This window comes from Lepisosteus platostomus, chromosome 16 (assembly GCF_059453375.1).
Source record: "Lepisosteus platostomus isolate fLepPlt1 chromosome 16, fLepPlt1.hap1, whole genome shotgun sequence".
Taxonomy (NCBI): Eukaryota; Metazoa; Chordata; class Actinopteri; order Semionotiformes; family Lepisosteidae; genus Lepisosteus; species Lepisosteus platostomus.
The window spans coordinates 5,977,205-5,999,249 of record NC_142626.1 but is presented as its reverse complement, the minus strand read 5'-3'; the positions used below and the strand labels follow the sequence as shown (position 1 = coordinate 5,999,249).

Sequence of the window (22,045 nt, the reverse complement as noted above, 5' to 3'; positions counted from 1 at the left end):
TTTGGAACATAAACATACAGTATATGGCTGGTCTCGGTTCTCTATAAAGAAAAAATACACACCAGTATTCCATTTCTCCCTAAACATTTTAAGCATCGAAGTCTTTAACTAACGTGATACCGGAGTCAACAAGCATACTTTTAGAATTTGATTTATAGGGAATATAATATGGAATCATGTATCTAAAGAAATAAATAACGATATAATGATATTCATGTACTAGCAAAAACAGTAGTCTAAGACTTTCTATGGATATGTGTATGGCTGTTTCACTGCTTGCTATGTCACTGCATCTGTCATGTGATGGCTTAAGTGATTGACTTATAAGGCTGAGGCTGGGTGTTCAAATCCAGGTATCACCATGAGTTTTCTTTTAACAAATAAACATTTCTTTGAAAAACTAAAATAGCAAATATTATGGACACTATATTGACATTTTTTTATATTTTTAAATATCACAACATGTTCGTACTGTATGTACACAGCGGTACAGCAGGGTGTAAGGCGCAAGTCCATGTGAGCCCGAAAGCCCTACATTAATGTAACGCATTCGCCCGGCACTGTGGCCGAAGAGCGCCTGGCTGGGATACGCTGTGAGGGGTAGGACGGGAGTGGTAGTGGTCAGGGCGGGGATTAGGAAAGCCGTTGACCAGTGCAGCTGACCCACTGTGAAATGGGCGTACAGCCTGGGGAGATTGTCCATTTTTGTGTAAATAGTTCTCTGGTTTCACACCCCTGTGTGTTGCTCTCTCTCTTTTCTCTCTCTCTCGCTTGCTCGCTCTCTCTCTGGTGCCCCCTCTCAATTCAAGGTGCTTTATTAGCATGACTGATGGATACAATCAGTGTTGCCAAAGCAAGAAAAAATAATAAAATTAACACAAAACAAAAATAAGAAAATACAGACATATTACAGAAATTTCCAACAAAGACATCAAAGACATATCATAAAATATTTGAGGGAACTCTGGGATTAAATTTCTGATTTTAGGGAAGAATGTTTCTCTAATCCCAGAGTATCTGTCACAGTGCAGTAGGAAGTGCACCTCTGTCTCTATTTCTCCCTGCTGGCAGTGGGAGCACAGCCTGTCCTCTCTGGGCAGCCAGGTCTGCCTGTGTCGCCCAGTTTCTATGGCCAGGCTATGGTCACTGAGCCTGTACTTCTCTCTCTTGGCTGGCGTGCGGGAGTGCTGGCTGGCTGGTTGTGCCGAAAATAAAGTGTAATAAATAAAAATTAAAGTGCTAGAGGTGTAAAAAATACAAAAAAGCACAAAAAGTTTTAGAAATGGAGCAGGTGAAAGGATTTGTAAATATATTTTGTTTAAGCAAGTCAGTTTTTTGCAACACAGAAAATACATTTTTCCAAGAAAGTTTAGCCTTTGTCACTAATGAAACCACTTAATAAAGATCTAAACTTAGAAATCTAAAGATTTTTGTGTTCAGTGTTGGTACAGTAGCAGGATGAACTGTCCGGTTGAGCTAAGTGTATATTTTGTCACAGAGTTGCTGCAAGATGTTAAAAGTGAAAACAGGAATTCAGAAATGAGTAATTTCAAGAAAAATATTTTCAGAATAATTATGAATTTAGCAGGATAGAGAAAGCACAGAAAATAGGCAGTTAGATTGATCAGATTAGTATAAAAAGCCATTTAGCAAATAGGGTGTGAGAAGAGTGATACTTTAGTATACTTTAGATCTTTTTTTCTGAACCAGGGAAAATCTGATTATGTTTCTCTATAACAATTATAAAAAACTTGATTTTATATAGCACCTTTAAAAGTGGCATCTCAAAGCAATACAGTAGGTGTAAAAACAGTTATAAGGACCACAGATTACAAAGTAAATACATATACTGTAAGAAAGACAAGCAGTTAGAAGTGCTACCAAAATTAGAAAATGAAGGAGATACAGACACTGTGTCTTCTGAAAAGAGAGGATTTGAGGTTAGATTTCAATGCACTCAGGGTGGGTGACTCTGATATCACTGGGGATACAAATTCAGAGCTCTGGGGTGCAGCTAGAGAAGGTCCTGTTACCCACAGAATGTAGATGTTCTCAAGGACAGCTAGAAGACCAGAGTCAGACGGATTGAGGATTTTGAAGTTGACTAGAAACTCAAAACCTGATAGGAAGCCAGTGCAAGAACTTGAAGACAGGCGTAATGCATCCTGATCAGGATTCTGGCTGTCCAATCCTGAACATATTGGAGATTGTTCAGTGTTCAGATTGTTCAGTGAGATTGTTAATTACCCCAGTGAACTGGATGTGGCTTTATTAATTCTAGAAAAAAAGCCTTTCTTGATTTCTCTAGCTCCCTTTAAAACAAACTATTATTCCAAATGCACAGTACTACATGGCCAATATTTAGATATGATATTTGTGATTTGGTTTGGCTGAACTATCTTAGGATGTAAGACTAAAGATATAGGTAGGAAAAATATAATTTTGGGAAAGTTGAGGAATACACTGATAACAAAAACACTTCTTAATGGGGTTAAGCATACGTTTGACAAAATGACAGGAGACCGCAGAGATGATAAAGTTAACAGACTGTATGTTTACATACAGATGCAGCCATTCAAAATGAGCGGTAAAAACCCGCGGTACAGTAACCTACCCACAGGGCACCGGAGGGCACCGCGGTAAGTGATTGGCTGGCCAAAATGACCGACAGGGGCACTCGTGGTGCATTGGTTGGTAGTGAACTGGTGCCTTCAGAGAGCACACTACACCATTCATTTAGACCGTTTTGTAAATGAACTTGGCACCAGCTCTGTAGGGTTTGGGCATTTACTGGGACAATTATTAATTGTAGCAGTAAATCACAAAATGATTCTTTTGATGGCCTTAGAATCCAACCATGCGATATAACTCAAACAACGCACACACACAGGTACTAATACACGAGGATACATTTATTAATACATAGAATATGCATATAAACCTAACAGATCTAATCGAGAGGGTTATCAGAATACAAAAGGTATATATTCAGTCAGTTACAAAGTGTTACATATATCAAGAGGACATACGTTCAGTATATCATTCATTTATCCGATTCTCACTGTTCAGGTCCACCCTGTACACCTCCTGATTGAGGAATCCCTATATCGGCATGTTTACAGTCGTTCGCTGGGGGTAGGTGTACAACACCTGCTCGCTCCCCCCTTCCCTCGCTAGGGGTTCAGGGAGCTGCCCCTGCACTGGGATAGCTAGTTCACTGTCTTTGAACTCACTATCACCCACCAGGCCCATGTCAGTGCGGGCGGGGATTCTGACACCCCTCTTTGCGATGTCCTGCACTGGCAGGCGGGTGGCTTGACCATCCAGCTCCAGTCTGGGTGAACCACTGTTGGTCAGACTCAGACTGACAGACTGAGCTGGTGGCTGTAAGGAAACCGGCTCGGCTTTCATTCCCTGTCCCTTCTGGGGGCCTGGGTGTGTTGGCAACCCTGCCGTTGAGGCAGGAACAATCAGGTCAGTCCCTTCCACAACTGCAGGGTGGTGGTCCTGACCCCTCTTGGGTGCCAGGGTGCACAGGGAAAGCTCCTTTTCATCACCAGGTGCTGAGATCTGCTCCTTTTTAGGGATGTAAAAGGGGTGTGCTTTACCTGGTGGATCAGGCGGCTGCTCGTAGCACTGCTTCTGTGGCAAGGAGGCTGCTGGGACCTCGGCCAGGACACAACTTCCCTGTATATTCGGGGAACAAGAAAATATTTTTATTTCTTGTCCAGAGGGAACAGAAGGAATCTCCGCATGGGCTTCTGTGTTCTGTGGGCACTGTGTGAGCACAGTCTGCCTCCTGGCCCCCCTTTCCTTCTGTACAGAAGGCTTAGGAGCCTTGACCTGTTTCCACACTTTGCCCTTCTGGTGATCCACCAAAGGTTCCTCTCTGAGTCGCATGCCCTTTTCTTTTTCTACCCATTTGAGCTTGCCGTGTGACATCAAACAACCTCAGTGTCAATCAGTGTCTCACTGTGTAAGACATCTCCCATGGCAGTCTTGAGGTAAAAGCTTCTTGCTTTTCCTCTGTGTTTACTGCCTGCTCTGTGACTTCAGGGGTGGAGTCAGCACTCACTTGGGAGTGGCTGACCTCATCCAGGCAGGAACCCTTCCAATCAATCAGATAGCCTGAGGGAGGGTGAGGGGGCGGGTCTCCGCCTCCTCCAGTGGAGAGTATCAGCTCATTCACACTTCCGGCAGCCTTGTGGAGCGGTTGTCCCTGTCCTAATAAAACTTGTTCAAGCCTGGCCAGGCGGGCGGCTACTGAATCCTTTTGGTCAGCTTTATCTAGCCCTTTCCCTCCCCCGGTGTTCTCATGGCACTTAGGACGCTGGGTGCGGTCCTGTGTGACTGCTTTGGAACGGGGCTTAGCCAGCTCAGGAGCCTGTACTCTTTCGAGCAGGAGGGGATTCACCCTGCTGGCTCTGATGGCGAACGCAGTCGCTTTAACAGCTTTTTGCTCGGAGAGACTTTGGACATCATATTCCCAGGCTTTCTGCACATATCTCCTAATATCAGTCATTTTCATGGTCTGTGCATCTGTATGCATTAAGATCATCTTTCTGACTGATGGGTGGAGATTCGCAATGAAAAACCCTTGAAATGTGTGTTCTCTTCGTAACCCTCATCATTTTGCCCTGCAAAATAAGTTTGTCTAAGTCTCTCGTAATATTCGCGAGGGGACTCTGCTCTCTCGTGCTTAATGTTAAGGGCAGCGGCTATCGCGGCAGTCGGGTCAATAAACGCACTGTATTCTTCGATAAGTGCTTGACACAGCTGTTCAAAGTCATTACAGACTTCTTTCATCTGCCTGGCCATCCACTCATGTACAGCTCTGCTGGTAGTTTTCCTGACCAGAAACACTTTCTCCTGTTCTGTGGCGTTTGGCAGGTACTGCAGGGTATACCTGAGGTCCTGAATATAACTCTCGATATTATTCTCTGACACTGCGGGGTCAAATCTCTCCATGTCCTTCGCTAGCTCTCTCAGAGAATGGAGGTTTATTCTCCTAGCTTCTCCGCTGACGGAGATATGGCAGAGATCGTGGTCAGACCTGTCGCTGCTAGAGAGAGTGCTTAATAGCGACTCAAATTCAGACCTTTTAGCAACCATCGTTAAACTTAAAGAGTATTACTTTTAAGTACAAAATCACAGTTTTACCACAGAAAACCACAAGATCAAGTATGCAATCAACCCTGTAGATCGCAAAAGATCACAAAACAATCAAGCACTGCTTAAAGAGCAAGGGGAACTTTTTTCCTTTCGGCTTTCAGCACACTGTTTTGTCGTGTATGAAACCCGCGGCGTTTTATATTGAATTATTCCGCTTGGTTGACTCATTTCAGTCTTGCCATAGCCCACCCAGGGACGCCAATAAAAATGTAGTGTGCTCTCTGAAGGCACCAGTTCTGTAGGGCTTGGGCATTTACTGGGACAATTATTAATTGTAGCAGTAAATCACAAAATTGATTCTTTTGATGGCTTTAGAATCCAACCATGCGATATAACTCAAACAACACACACACAGGTACTAATACACGAGGATACATTTATTAATACATAGAATATGCATATAAACCTAACAGATCTTATCGAGAGGGTTATCAGAATACAAAAGGCATATATTCAGTCAGTTACAAAGAGTTACATATATCAAAAGGACATACGTTCAGTATATCATTCATTTAGACTGTTTCGTAAATGCACTTGGTTATAACTTCTACATTAGATACTCAAAACAAGTACATAACTCTTAGGAATTAAATTGATATCAACTGGTTGGGATAACAATTGAATTCTCGAGCTGTAATGCATTGAAGTTGAATACTCATCCAATCTCTGGGGATTCAGATCTCCTGTGGACTCAAAGAAGCAGTTGCAGGCTTGTTGTGCTGCTTGCGACAGTGCGCTGCTGATGCTCACTGACTGGCTAGTTAGTGTGGGCTGGGAACAGTGTTATTGTAACACTGCTGCTGGGTAGCTGGATCATGACTGACAGTGTACTCTGAATGCTGTACTCTTACATCAAGATGTACTCCGGGTAGCACGAATGAGTCAAAGGTAGCATGTCAAAACAAATGAAGTGACTTCTCCCCAAATATCTACTACAGAGGTATCAGATATTGACAGTGAACTTCCTGATGTGTAATTCCTAGAGTGAGATAATGTCTCCTATCTTGTTTATACAAACTCCAGATGTTGTTCATAATGTTTGTGTTAGGGGTTCGGTAAGAGGGACCGAACCAGTGAGTGAACCCACTTGCAGGAGCGAACAAAGCCAAGCCGTAATCCAAAAGCAAGCCGTAATCGTAGGAACGAGCCGAGAGTCCAGGGGAAGCCAGATATCCAAAAGGGAACGAGTACAGAAGCCGAAGCGTGATCCGAAGTCGTAGTCAGTAGAGCAATCCGATAATCCAGGGGTAGCCAGTGATCCGAAACAGAGCAAAAGTAACCAATCCAAGCCGAGATCCGAAAAGCCGAAGTCCAAAGGGAAAAACCGCAAACCGAAAGCCAAGACGAACACAGAGTAGAAGAAGCGCAACCAGGAAGCTCGAAAGGGAAAACCAATACTGAGCGACGAGGTAGGGAAGGACAGGTGTTTAAGTAGGATGAGACGGGGGTGTGGTGGTGAATGGGAAAACTGATAGGTGAACTGATGGATAGGGGCTACGCCTACTTCTGCCTCCTCCGTTGCCGGGAGGCAGGGATCGTAACATTACCCCCCCCCCTTTACGGGCGGCTCCTGACGCCCTAACGGGACGATCCGGGAAGTTAAGGTGGAAGTCTTGGATGAGGTTGGGGTCCAGAATATCCTTCTCCGAAACCCTGGTGCGCTCCTCCGGACCGTAGCCTTCCAAATCGACGAGATATTGTAAGGATCCACGAGACCATCAGGAATCCAGGATTTTATTGACCGTGTAAGCAGGGAGTCCATCAATTACTCGAGGTGGTGGGGGTTTTTGTTGCGGTTTAGACAGGGTGGATCTGTGAAAGGGTTTAAGGAGGGAAACATGGAAAGTAGGGTGGATCCGAAGGGTAGGAGGCAAGGCCAGCCGGTAAGTTACTGGGGTAATCTGGGCGAGGACACGAAAAGGACCAATGTACCTGGGAGCAAGCTTGCCAGAAGGTTGCTTAAGAGGAACGTTACAAGTAGATAACCAAACAAACTGACCACGTCGAAGTCTGGGTGGGATACGACGGCGCCGATCAGTCACCTTCTTCTGCTGAGCTGAGGTGCGAAGAAGGGTGGCTTTGGCCTTCCTCCAGAAGGTCTTCAGGTTGTTGGGATGGGAGTCAGGGATAAGAGGAGGCTGATAACCTAAGGCACACTTAAAGGGAGACATGCCAGTAGATGTGGTATACAATGAATTGTGTGCATACTCTGCCCATGGGAGCAAGGACACCCAATTATCATGGGTAGAGGAGATATAAGTCCGTAAATAGGTCAGCAGTTCCTGATTCATGCATTCTGTCTGACCGTTGGCCTGAGGGTGATAAGCTGAGGTAAGTGAGACTGAGGCGCCCAGTGCCTTACAGAAGGCCCTCCAAAATCGGGAGACAAACTGAGGGCCCCTATCTGAAACAATATCCTTAGGGATGCCATGCAGTCGGAAAATATGCTGTACAAACAATTCTGCTAGTTCTCGAGCTGTAGGTAAAGATGGTAGGGGAATAAAATGAGCAGATTTGGAAAAACGGTCTACCACTACCATAATAGTCATGGCTGGGTGGAAGGTCAGTAATAAAATCTACTGAGAGGTGGGTCCAAGGACGGTCCGGGATGGGTAAGGGTTGAAGAAGGCCCGCTGCCCTCATCCGGGAAGACTTCATCTGGGAGCAGATAGAGCAGGCCTGGACATATTCCTTGACATCCTTGGCCATAGTTGGCCACCAGAAGTCTCTGGATATGAAATCCAAGGTACAGTGGAATCCAGGGTGTCCAGCGAAGCGGGAGTCGTGTCCCCATTGTAAAACTGCCGATCTGACGGAATTAGAGACAAATAACTTGTCCTGAGGGCACTGCGGAGGTACCGTCTGTCCTACCAAGGCTCGTTGGACAATTACCTCAATGTCCCATCTTACAGCTGCCAGGAACTTACCAGACGGGATGATGGATTCTGGAATCAATTCGGCCTCAGGGGGGTCGTGGATCCGTGAAAGGGCGTCTGCTTTGATGTTCTTAGAACCTGGAGTGTAGGTGATCAAGAAATTAAATCTGGAAAAAAAAAGGGACCACCTAGCCTGGCGAGGACAAAGACGTTTGGCCGACTGCAGATACTCCAGGTTTTTATGATCAGTGTAAATTAAAAAAGGGTGATGAGCACCCTCTAACCAGTGCCTCCATTCCTCCAATGCCAGCTTAATGGCCAAGAGCTCACGGTTACCAACGTCATAGTTCATTTGGGCAGGGGATAACTTCTTAGAGAAGAAGGCACAGGGATGAAGAATCTTTTTTTCTCCATGACGTTGGGAGAGAACAGCACCCACACCATGGCCAGAAGCATCCACTTCGACCACAAAAGGCAAAGTTGGATCAGGGTGTTTTAGGATGGGGGCTGTAGTGAACAGGTGTTTCAGACGCTGAAATGCTTCTTCGGCTTGAGGGGTCCATTTGCCTTGTTTTGGTCCTTTACGGGTCAAAGAGGTTATGGGAGTGACCACCGAGCTGAAGTTTCGAATAAACTTCCTGTAAAAGTTAGCAAAGCCGAGAAATCGTTGAATGTGTTTGAGATTCTTGGGAGTGGGCCAATCAGTAATCGCCGAGACTTTACTCGAATCCATTTCCCCCGTTCCGGCGAGATGACGTACTCTAAAAAGTGAATCCTTGAAGCATGGAAGGTACACTTCTCTAGTTTGACATATAGTTTATTCTTAATGAGCCAGGAGAGTACTTCTCTGACATGGAGAACATGATCCTGGAAGGAATCAGAAAAAAATAATATGTCATCTAGATAAACCAAGACAAATCTTTGTAGGAGATCACGAAAGATGTCATTAATAAAAGACTGAAACACTGCTGGAGCATTAACCAGACCAAAGGGCATGACCAAATATTCGTAATGTCCATGGGTTGTCATGAATGCCGTCTTCCACTCATCCCCCTCCCGAATGCGGATTAGGTTATAGGCCCCTCGTAAATCCAGTTTGGTAAAGATCTTGGCTCCATGCACAGAGTCAAGTGCTGCTAGAATTAGAGGCAATGGGTACCGATTCTTGATTGCGATCTCATTGAGGCCACAATAGTCGATGCAGGGACGGAGCCCACCATCCTTCTTTTACACAAAAAAAAAAACTGGCACATGCTGGTGAAGTGGATGGACGTATAAGCCCAGCCTTAAGAAAATCTTGTATATAGACTTTCAGGGCCTCAGACTCAGAATTGGAGAGTGGAAAAATACGACCTTTCGGAGGGATAGTACCTGGCAAAAGGTCAATGGCACAATCGTATGGTCGATGAGGGGGGAGGGCCAAGGCCTCCTGCTCATTAAAGGCTTCCTGTAGATCAGAATATTGAGGGGGTATGGTAGGAACCCCTGAAGGGGACGTCGCCATGAGTGCAATCTTCACTGGTAGGCGACAGCAATTTCTAATACATCTGGGTCCCCAAGCTACAATCTCTTTACGGGACCAAGAAATGTTAGGGTCATGCTGTTGTAGCCAAGGAAAGCCTAGCACCAGAGGATGTGTTGGGGTCTCAAGGAGATAAAACCAGATGTCTTCCACATGGGTGGCGCCTATCTGCAGGCTTATAATTTCCGTTTGCCACCTAATAAGTCCTGGAGATACGGGGGAACCATCAATAGACTGGACACGAAGAGGGGTAGTCACCAGGGTCAAGGGTAGTTTCCAAGCTCGAGCGACGGAGGCGTCTATAAAGTTTCCTGCCACCCCTGAGTCTATAAAAGCGAGAAGAGGTCTCCTTTCATTACCCCAGAATAGTGTAGAACAAATAAAAAATCCTCAGGAAAGCTGAGGGAATTGAGTATTCTCACTCACCTTAGGATTCTGAGAAGGTGGGCGGCGCCTCAAGGATGAGTATGCAGCAGGGCAGGCCGCTTTAAAGTGTCCAAATTTCCCACAGTACAGGCAGCGACCCTCTCGTTGGCGCCTCTCTCGTTCTTCAGGGGTTAACCGGGTGCGGGCTATTTCCATAGGTTGTTCTGAGTCGGCAGATCTGAAAGGTGATAGCCGAGGAGCCTCTAGTATAGGGGACCGAGATCTCTTAGCACTCCTATGACGAATTCTGAGTTCTAATTGCAATACTTGTGAAATAACTTCCTCCAAGGTATTGCCCAATTGCGGCATATTTACCAGATGGTCCTTAATTTCTTCACTGAGTCCTTGACGAAAAAGAAAAATAAGGACCTCATCGTCCCAGTGAGTCTCTGCTGCTGCTACTCGAAAATCTATAGCATAATCATGTACAGGCCGGCGACCTTGGTGGATGGAGAAGAGGCGGAAGGCAGAGTCTTGGCCAACTTCGGGACGACCCCTTAAATTTTCCTAAAAAAAGATCATTATCCTGAATTTCAGGAGCCCCGCGATCAAGCAGAGCAGTAGCCCATTCCAAAGCGCGGCCGGTTAGCAGTGAAACTATGAAGGCGATCTTGTCCTGAGGAGAAAAAAAAGTTTCCGGATGGAGCCTGAAAACCAGCGCACACTGTGCTAAGAAGCCCCGACATTTCGTAGGGTTGCCGTCAAACCTGTCAGGTGGAGTTAGTGGAAGAGGTCGAGAGGCAGGTGTAGGAGCTGGCAGGGGCGGAGCCGAAGCGGCAGCTCCGGCGTTGCTTCCTCGATTGCCGATGGGCGGCATTGCAGACAGGTGCGCAGAGATCTGTTGGACAGAAGCCTGGAGCTGGAGTAAGGCTTGTCCATGCTGATCCAGAGCCGAGCGAATCTCCACTTGCTCCGCTGGGTCCATGTTAAATGGCTCAGTATTCTGTTAGGGGTTCGGTAAGAGGGACCGAACCAGTGAGTGAACCCACTTGCAGGAGCGAACAAAGCCAAGCCGTAATCGTAGGAACGAGCCGAGAGTCCAGGGGAAGCCAGATATCCGAAAGGGAACGAGTACAGAAGCCGAAGCATGATCCGAAGTCGTAGTCAGTAGAGCAATCCGATAATCCAGGGGTAGCTAGTGATCCGAAATAGAGCGAAAGTAACCAATCCAAGCCGAGATCCGAAAAGCCGAAGTCCAAAGGGAAAAACCGCAAACTGAAAGCCAAGACGAACACAGAGTAGAAGAAGCGCAACCAGGAAGCTCGAAAGGGAAAACCAATACTGAGCAACAAGGTAGGGAATGACAGGTGTTTAAGTAGGATGAGACGGGGGTGTGGTGGTGAATGGGAAAACTGATAGGTGAACTGATGGATGGGGGCTACGCCTACTTCTGCCTCCTCTGTTGCCGGGAGGCAGGGATCGTAACAGTTTGTATCCAATGCGGGTTCCGGTATGAATTCTCGAGGAGTAATGTGAACATTTAAGGTTAATGTTCTAATGACAAGGGACATCACTTAACTCTGTTTCGTTTTGAAGGCAACAACGCCTCAGGACCTCGTGACCTTCAAAAAGTGGGGATATGTAGCGGCAATGCTTGTTAATAATTCAGAATTAAGTGTTGTGGTGCTTTCCCAAATGAGGCCCCATCTCTCTCTTCATCTCTGTGGTGCAGCCACAGAGAAGCTTTTCATGCAGGCTGATTTAAAGATGTTTTCTTTTGATAAGGGACAGCTCCCAAAAGGGGATGTACTTAGCTAAGCCTGGCTATCATGATCAATTGTCATCCATTGGCGCCTATCTTTCTAGGGAGTGCCAGATGGACATCTGGACTGCATTCCTAAGTGTCAGGAGTAAGTGACTCATATCTCACCTTGATCAACCAATCAGGGACTGGTAGGGCCGAGTAACCCACGTGGGACTCTGATGCCCATGGAACTTTCAGCCAATGAATGAGCTGAAGTTCCTCCAGGTAAAAACAGGCAACACAGAGCTCCAGGAGAATTCTGTGGACTTTTCTAAAGGGAATTCAAAGGAGAATTCCAGGGCAGGACGGCCCAGGAGCAGAAGGCTCCCAAGGGCAGGACATTCTCGCAGCGCGCCTCCTGACCATCCTGAGACTCAGCCCGGACAACCACGGAACGGCCAGTGTGTCCGGGTGCCAGAACTTTCCTTTGTTCTAAGAGTCTAGAGCGGAGGTTGCCAGAGAGTAACCAGGGGATCCACCCAAGGTTAGCACCAGCAGCAGGCCTCCTGAACAGGTCAGAACTGTGGACAGCTGAATCACTATTCAGAACTAGCTCTTCATCAGAAACGAACCGGTCCTCTTCCTGACTTACTGGGACCCACAGTCATCTTTTCTCCTGTGCACAAACTTTGCTAGTTAAAGCGAACACTAAATAGCCGGTCAGTGAGCATCAGCAGCGCACCGTCGCAAGCCGCACAGCACAGCCTGGCACGCAGCCAGAGAGCGCAGATTGGACAGCAACAGCCTGCAACTGTTTCTTTGTGCCCGCAGGAGATCTGAATCCCCAGAGATTGGATGAGTATTCAACTTCAATGCATTACAGCTCGAGAATTCAATTGTGATCCCAACCAGTTGATATCAATTTAATTCCTTAGTTATGTACTTGTTTTGAGTATCTAATGTAGAAGTTATAACCAAGTTCATTTACGAAACGGTCTAAATGAATGATTTACTGAACGTATGTCCTCTTGATATATGTAACTCTTCGTAACTGACTGAATATAAATCTTTTGTATTCTGGTAACCCTCTTGATAAGATCTGTTAGGTTTATATGCATATTCTATGTATTAATAAATGTATCCTCATGTATTAGTACCTGTGTGTGTGCGTTGTTTGAGTTATATCGCATGGTTGGATTCTAAAGCCATCAAAAGAATCAATTTTGTGATTTACTGCTACAATTAATAATTGTCCCAGTAAATGCCCAAACCCTACAGAACTGGTGCCTTCAGAGAGCACACTACAGTATCTTTCAACATACTGCTGCATGTTCTAGCGGTATTAGGTTTTTGTCTATGATCAGACCCAAATAATTTTAGTAACCAAAATCCCTTGGAAAGGGGAATTACAAATCACGATTTGTGCATACACCAATATTATGAACTCCCACCACAAACTGATTTTACTACTTTGAGCAATTAAATAAACTGATTATTAAGCTAGAAAACTTTTATTAACCAGCTTCGAAGAGAACACATAATAAACAACTTACAAACAAGAACAAGACGCATACATTTTACTAAGATAACGTATTTTAACATTGAAAGTAATAACATTAAATGTGAATCAGTTAACGTCTAGTAAAACACCTCAAGTAGTCTGTGTTTCCAGCTAGAAAATGTGGCTTATCTACTGTTTGCCAGTTACATGGATCAAACAGATTTAAAACTAAATGAAATACATATACATTATTACAGTTACTTGATTTGTTTTGAGATCACTTGTCCTGCACTTCTTTTTTGCCCTTCATTTTCCCAGTGCCCAATAGGCACAACCTTTTGGAGGATGAATTGCTTTTACCAGTTGCAACTACATGATTTTAATTTAAACCATTACAACATAGTTTGCAATACAAGTAAATAGTCACTACTAATGTTTCATTACATGTTAGATGTAATGAAATATTAATAAAATTGATCATCACAACACTTACTACCTTCCAAAATTAAACAAACTGCGTCCAGTGCAGAAGCAGCTGAAACCACACAGAAGTTGTCATTATACGGTGAAGGTGAGACATTTACTACATCAACAGTCAAACAAACCACTACACTTACATTCACAACTCATTATATTACAATTTAACTAACAAACAGCCTAGACTAGCACAGCAGCAATAGAAAGAGCCACTGAAGGAAATATTTCACTAACATTTAATGTACGTATTAAAACAATATGTCGTCTTACATATTGAGGGGGTCCACTGGTGATCTCAGGGCCCTAGGTAGTTACCTAGTTGGCCTGTGCCCAGGGCTGGTCCTGTTTGCAGGTACAGTAAACCCACAGTTTGACAGGCTTCACATAACAGAGTGTGGATTACACAGACAATCTGTTAAAGTGGAATTTTGTCTGTATAGTCAGAATTGCCTTTCCTTTCTCTGCAATAATGAGGAAATACACAGATATTAAAATACTCACACCTGAAGAAGGCTCCACGGCTGAAACCTTGTGTTTTCTTTCTTCTTTTTTTCAGCATGGAATAAACCTATTACTTGATATTAAAATAGGGTAAAAATAGGCTTAAAAATAAAATTCAGGAATATTACTGGTGCACTTTTGGGATGGGTCATTTGCTTGATAGGTTTCATATGCTTCAGTGAGGCTTATGCAGCACAGTATATTTATGACACGTTAAATACTGTAGCGCTCTCGAGTTCACGTGGGTATGTGCCCTCGCCGCTGCCGCCTCAGGTTGGTCCCCCACCACTGGGGACTCAAACCCGGGCCTCCGGATTCACTCAACAGTGACCCAGCCAGTTGAGCTAAAGGGAAATCTCCCTTCAGCCTGACAGCTGCAGTACCTGCTAGTCACAGGTGTAGGCATCCTCTCACGAGGCACCAATAAATGTAGGGGTTTTGTGCATTTACTGGGACAATTATTAATTGTAGCAGTAAGTCACAAAATGATTCTTTGATGGCTATTAGAAGACTGACCTTGTGCAACGCACACACACGGATACTAATAAACGACAATACATTTATTAGTACATAAATTGTGCATAAACATAACAAATCTTATAGTGAGGATTAGCAGAATACAAAAGGTATATATTCAATCACGAAGAGTTACAAACCAAGATGGACATACACTCAGTATACCATGCATTTAGACCATTTTGTAAATGAACTTGGATTACAACTTCTACACTAGTACATCACTCATAGGAATTAAATTGATATCAACTGGGGTTGAGGTAACAATTGAATTCTCGAGCTGTAATGCAGAAGGTTGAATACTCATCCAATCTGTGGGGATTCAGATCTCCCGTGGACACAAAGAAGCAGTGGCAGGCTGTTGCTGTGTCCAATCGGTGCTCTCTGGCCCAGTGCCAGGCAGTGCTGGTTTGGCATGAGAGAAGTGAGAGAGATTCCTGCGGCGATGCTCTGGTAGTAGGCTCTCTGAAGACCGGCTAGTTAATGTTGGCTGAAACTGGTGAGAGATTGTGCACATGAGAAAAGTGACTGTGGGTCCAAGCATGTCACACTCTTTAGACAGGAAGAAGACCGGTTCGTTCCTGATGTAGTGCTAGTCTTGAATATTGATATTCAGCTGTCCACAGTTCCGACCGTAGTTCACTTGTTGATCAGGTGAGCATTCACGGTGTGTTCATGAGGCTTGCTGCTGGACTAACCTCGGGCGGATCCTTTGGTTACACACTGGCGACCTCTGTTCTTGACTTTTAGAACAAAGGAAAGTCCTGGCACTCGGACACACTGGCCATTACGTGGTTGTGCAAGCTGAGTCTGAGAATGTCCAGGAGGGGCACGGAGGAGCCCTGTGCTGCCTCTTTTACCTGGAGGAACTACGGTCGTTCATTGGTTGAAAGTTCCGTGGGCATTCAAGACCCACGTGGGGTTAACCTACCCTACCAGTTCCTGATTGGCTGAGGATGAGTAACAATGCACTCTGACCTTAGAGTTGTAAACAACTTGGGATGAGACTCTCCCTTGTAATCTCCCAGACAGTAAGGCGCCAGAGATGACCATTTATTAGGGTTGCTTGAGAATATCAGCTTTGGGAGTTGTTCCTTATCAGGACACTCTATCAGCTAGAAAAACACCTTAAATGTGAACCCATGCACAGTACCTCCCTATTCGGGACTCACGTTCCTCTGAATCATCCTTTCCATCACTACGTCCAGCTGGCCCAGCAAACTATCCTCTTAGGGATTGCCCCCGAACTCTCAACTCTTACTGGACTGCCTGGAAGGGTTTCCAATCCTTTCACCTCTCCACGAACATAAAATTCCCTTCTTTCGATATTCTCACAGTATCATCCTTCGTTTGCTAGTGTAGAAACTCACTCAAGGTACGAGCATCCACCAACAAAGTATACCTGTGCGGCATCCACTTCTTCCATAAACTCCTTTTCGGCACGACCTGTCCCTCCCTTATCCACCCTCAAATTAGTCTCCTGCTTAAAGGCTTTTAGCGGCTTGAAAAACCACTTCCGAACCAACGCACACCACTTACCTCGGACATCCTCGAATCCTGCATCTACGTTCTCAGGTCGGGTTACCACTCACCCTGGGTCGACCGCACTCTCGAATCTTTATTCTTGTTAGCCTTCTTTGGCTTCCTAAGATGCTCTGAAATTACCGCTGCTTCCACATCCTTCGATCCTTCTCCTCAACCCTGCTTATCCGACATCTCCATCTTGTCTTCCGATACACTGACCTTTTATCTCAAGAAAAGCAAAACCGACCAACTCGGGTCCGGCACTCTCATCTATTATTTCTAACTCTGTTCATACGTAAGCCCATACGAGCCTCTATCCCATTACGCATATCTTCGCACCTCTGCCGGAGCTTTGCCTACTGACCCTCTGTTCGTAAATGAGAAGGGCCCTATTGTGACCCGCAACTGGTTCCTCTCTCACCTCTATGACATCCTTCTTACCGCCGAATACCCCCCTGAACAATTCTTCGGGCACTCCTTCAGATCAGGGGCCCCATCCTCTGCCGCTCGCCAAGGCATACCCGAGTATCTCATCAAGCAACTCGGCCGTTGGTCCTCCGAGGCTTATCATGCATACATAAAAACTAACCCCGGTACCCTCAAGTAGGCACTTTCTCTCCTTGGCTGAATTAGTTTAATAATCATTTGGTTTTTGTTTTTGTTTTTCTGCACTGGTGACTGGGGGTCCCGCTTGGTTCTTTTTGGGGTGTCGGGAGGTCGGCCCTCAGCCAAGCGGGTTACGCCAAATCTCCACATCTCAATAAATAATTCTAATTTCTCCCAAGCTTTCGGCTGCCGTCATTCCTCGTGAAATGGAGTTTTTAATGAAAGTTCGGGAGGAATGAAAGCAGCCGAGCTCATTTGACACAGCTGCCGCAATTCTTACTAATCCTGACGTAAGCAACCGGTCTCCATATATATCAAACGTCACCCTCTCCTCTTCCTTGTTCGTTTTCTGCATCCCTCCTCCACCCCCTCTCCATCTTTGCAGCTACCCCATTGGTCGCATGGGGGTCCTATCCTCCCCGTCCAACGGCCGGGAGGTCGGCCTTCAGCCAAGCGGGTTACGCCAAATCTCCACATCTCAATAAATAATTCTAATTTCTCCCAAGCTTTCGGCTGCCGTCATTCCTCGTGAAAATAGAAAATATGAAAACCTTCCAGATTTTTCAGCGCACACAACAAAGTTCTATCGATCATATGGCGTACCAGCTGGCGGCGCTCCGCGTACCACTGCTGGTACGCGTACCACAGTTTGAGAACCACTGGTTTAACTGAACCAAATACTGATCAAGTCAGTCATTAAGGAAATTATTTTCATTGACACCGCCTCATCAAAGGCACCTTCATCATTTGGGTCATGTATCGGCCAATCTTCCTCCTCGTTTTTTTTTTGAGGATGTTGTAAACCTTTAGGACCAATATTATCTATCAACAAGGTTATGTCACTGTAATTAGGCTTATAACAATCAATAATGAGGCTTAACTTTCTTTTAAATTCTTTACGATCATCAGGCAATTTAGGAAAAGACTTGAGTAATGCAAATAATTCACTAGGAGACCAAGGTCAATGTACATATGCTGGAGTTCCTTCTGGACCTGGAAAAGCACACATTGGCATTTCACGAACAAAGCCACTTGCCCCTGAAAACCCTGAACCCAGTGGGTGTTCTCCCACTGCACCAGGTACCGGTCCTCTGTCTGATTGTGCAGGTGGAAGTTGCTGCAATTGTTGAATTTGACAGTGCCCCGTTTGTGAGCGCATGTTTGCAGATGGAGGATCAATTACAACTCCCCATTTGCCAACAGAATAGGCTGGTGGAGGTGCACTGGGAGAAGCCTGTGGAGGTGGACGATATGGTTTATAATAGTGAGGGTTCCAGTCATCATGATCGTGCTCAGAGGAAAAAGGCTCTGGCTCCGGACCGCTTTCTAATTTCGGTGGAGACTTTCTTTCTAGTACGCATAGGCAAGACTAGCCTTTTTTGAAGCTTCCCATCATTTCTGTGATTTCTCTTTCCATGACATATAAGCTTTCCAATTCACTTTCTTTCCTTTCTTCTCCTTCTCTTCTAACTTTCCCCTTAAACCTTCTATTTTATCCCTGTCATCTTCAGGAAACCTCTTTTTCCTAATTCCACTTTCCCCTGTCCATTCTGACCACTTACAAAGATCCTTCATAGTTATGGGCCCCTAATTTTCATATATAAATCATGTGCAAGTTCCCTTTTGAGGTACTGGCACATTTTGAGAGCTCTGATTATTTCCCATATTTACTAAGAAACTACCTATATTATTTAAACAGCAGAGGTTTAGTGATCCAAATACATTTGTCTCCTACACAAATGTTAATAAGTTCCTTATAACTAATACACACAGTTCAAAATATAATTCTGCAGTTTTCTTCTCTATTTTTTTCATATATACTTACACTTATATTCTACTATATGCAAAAATCTATTATTATCCCTGGCGCCTGTTTCGTTTGATAAATATTTTCCTTTACACCTATTACCCTAGCTTCACAGTTCATGAACTTAAAAATCCTTTTTTTCTGCCGGGACTCTAACCCGGACTATAACTTCTTATTTTCCTTCTTGCAGGGACTCTAACCCGGGCTTAGTGGGACTCGAACCCACAAACTCTTCTACTCTCTACAAACATTTCTTTGTAATTGACCACGTTCTTCTTAAGGAGCAGTTCTACCTTGCATATAGACATAAGGAAGTATATAAATAAAAGATGTGAAATGAGCTAGACATTCTGTGGTTTGTAATATTAATGTCAAAAGGTCAAATAAAATGCTTGAATTATCCTTTTATACTGTGCTAAGCAAAAAGCATATGAGCTAATAAAAATAGTCACTATTTTATATACTTAATAAAAAAGGCAAATGCTAAAATTCTTCCTCAGTAGGCTGCAAAGGAATGATAATAGGTTTATTCCATGCTGAAAAGATTAAAAATAAAACAATGTTTTGGCCGTGGAGACTTCTTCAGGTGTGAGTGAAGTCCAGACCCTCACACCTGAAGAAGGCTCCACGGCCAAAACATTGTGCAATCTATATATACAGTAATTGTATGTTTTGGGTTGGGGAAAAAAATGTCACTGATTTAACAGACATTCGACAATGTACCCCTTCCCCCTATTACTGTGTTCACTCAGATAGCCCTTGTTTCTTAATTTTCATTGCAGTTGATTTATATTTCTCTTATGTGTTACTGTGTTGTTACTTTATTTTTATCAACCAAATTCATGTGATTCTGAAGGTGAGCTAATTTAGAATCGTTGCTACAAGGGTGTGGAGTCTTATCTAACCAATTTCAGTTTCTAGATCTACTATTTGCTAAAAAAGTTGTAGAATATTTTTCACTTGGATGTTGAGGGGTAGGATGTTAGATTCATACTTTACGGCAACAAAAGGTGACAATTTTGAAAGAGTTCTATAGGCAGAGTATAAATACTCATTTTGGTTTGCTGTGCACATTTTACTGTGTATTAATACATTATCGTGTACCTTTAAACCATGTGCCAATAGTGCTGATACTGTTCTATTTTCTAATTGTTCCAGTAAATTCAACAATCATGTCACTACAGTGGATAAATATTTTAAATATATGCAAGAATTATGACACATTTGCCTTTTGTCACAATGGTCTGTCAACATCTTGAATTAATTTCAACTGAAGCTTTCTGAGATCCAGGATAGAGCAGAACCAGAATCCATTCTAGGGAATGAAACTATTCCCTGTGAGGAAGCTCTGCTCCTGCCAGGGTGAGTCTGTGAGAGAGCAGAACATGACTATCAGAGGGCTACTAAAAATGAAGGATTGCTACCTGGAGCTCCAGCTCTGACTCTGATGGACTGTATTTTATGGACCGTGTCCGTCTGTTCTGATTGGGTATCACACTTGCAAATGTAAACATCAATAGCTGATGTCCCTGTATGAAATATGTACATCACACTGACAGGATTTCTCCTGCAGCCTCAGACTTTGTTCTGTCTTTTCTGTCTATCATGTGTTCTGTCTGTTTCAGGGTGGCTGGAGACACTGAAAGACAAACACAAGGAAGCTCTAAAGAGGAAGTTTGAAGTTGTGTCTGAGGGAATTGCTAAGCCAGGAGAGCAGACCCTCCTCAATGATGTCTTTACACACGTGTGGATAACTGAGGGCAGCTGTGTTGAGGTGAATCATGGACATGAGGTCATGCAGGTAGAAACCGTCTCCAGAAGAACAAAATCAGAGATCCACTCCATCAAGTGCAGTGATATTTTCAAGCCACTGCCAGGACAGACCAGACCCATCAGGACTGTACTGATGAAGGGAGTTGCTGGCATCGGGAAAACATTCTCTGTGCAGAAATTCATTCTCGACTGGGCTACTGGAAAAGACAACGAGGACTTTGACTTTATATTTTTTCTTCCATTCCGTGAATTAAACTTGATCAAATCAGAAATGAGTTTACAGGAACTGGTTCAGTGTTTCTGTCCAGAGATAAAATCCTCTAATGTTTTAGATTACTGTAAAGTCCTGTTTATCTTTGATGGTCTGGATGAAAGCAGACATCCTTTGAACTTTCAAACAAACCAGATCTGGTCTGATGTGAAAAAGCAAACTTCAGTGGACCTGTTGTTAACAAACCTTATCATGGGAAACTTTCCCATTGACTCCTCCATCTGGATCACTTCCAGACCAGCTGCAGCAGGTCTGATCCCTCCAGAGCTCATCAGCAGGGTGACAGAGGTCCAGGGGTTTGAAGACCAGCAGAAGGAAGAATACATCAGAAAGAAGTGTAAGAACAGAGCTCTGGCAGACAGAATTATTTCACATATAAAGACACTGAGGAGTCTTTACATGTTGTGCTATGTTCCTGTTTTCTGCTGGATTGTAGTTACTGTTCTGGAGCACACATTGGAAGAGAGAAGAGGGGCCAATCCAACAACACTGACAGATTTCTATACGTACTTTCTGCTTGTCTTACTCACAGCAAAGAAAAATAAAGAAAATGTCCTCAAATCAAATCAAGAAGCAATTCTGAAGCTGGGAAAGCTGGCATTTGATGGTCTAGAGAAAAACATAATTGTGTTCTATGAAAAAGATTTGAGAGAATATGCCATTGATCTCCACAACTCCTCCCTTTACTCAGGGGTGTGGAAGGAAATATTTAAACAAGATTCAGCCTTATTTCAGGAAAAGGTGTACTGCTTTTTACACCTGACTGTCCAGGAGTATTTTGCAGCTCTGTATGTTTTTGGTTCCCATCAAAACAATAATATTAATCCACTAAAGAAAACAAGTAGATTTTCCCGGTTTGGAACAATAACTTTATTCAGCCTGAATGAAGGTGCTCTAGAAAGAGCCATCCAGAGCAGGACTGGTCACCTTGATCTGTTTGTCCGATTCCTTTTGGGGATGGAAATGAAGAACAACCAGGAGCTTCTGAAGGGATTCCTGTCATGCATAAAAGATCACTCCAGTGACATCCAGAAAACAACAGAACACATGAAGAAACTCATTAGAGAAACGTCCTCTCCTGAAAGATGCATGAACCTTTTCCACTGCCTGAGTGAACTGAAGGACAAGTCATTAATGGATGAGTTCAATGTGACTCTGGATAAAGTAAAACATTCAAGACAAAGACTCTCACCTTCCCAGTGTTCAGCACTCGCCTATTTCTCCCTGCTGTCTGAGAAAGAGGTTGATTACTTTGACATGAGTGAATATGCTACATCAGAAGAGTGTGTACGGAGATTGTTATCTATGGCAAAAATCATAAAAACCCTTAGGTAAGTACATCAGATTTACTTCACATACAGAATAAGATGTTGAGTCAAAATTTCCCAT

General features: G+C 44.1%; 1 protein-coding gene across 4 annotated transcripts in view; it reads left to right on the top strand.

Moving 5' to 3' along the window:
* LOC148646745 (NACHT, LRR and PYD domains-containing protein 3-like) overlaps window positions 1-22,045 on the top strand; it is a 2,700,574-nt gene that overhangs the window by 1,160,800 nt on the left and 1,517,729 nt on the right. For 3 of the 4 annotated variants that reach the window (XM_088608542.1, XM_088608540.1, XM_088608541.1), the window contains exon 8: window positions 20,238-21,987. The exons of the other annotated variant lie outside the window; for it this stretch is intronic. In XM_088608542.1, coding sequence (XP_088464668.1) covers window positions 20,238-21,987 — 1,750 coding nt within the window. The remainder of the gene's footprint in view (window positions 1-20,237; window positions 21,988-22,045) is intronic. 4 annotated transcript variants of the gene reach the window in all.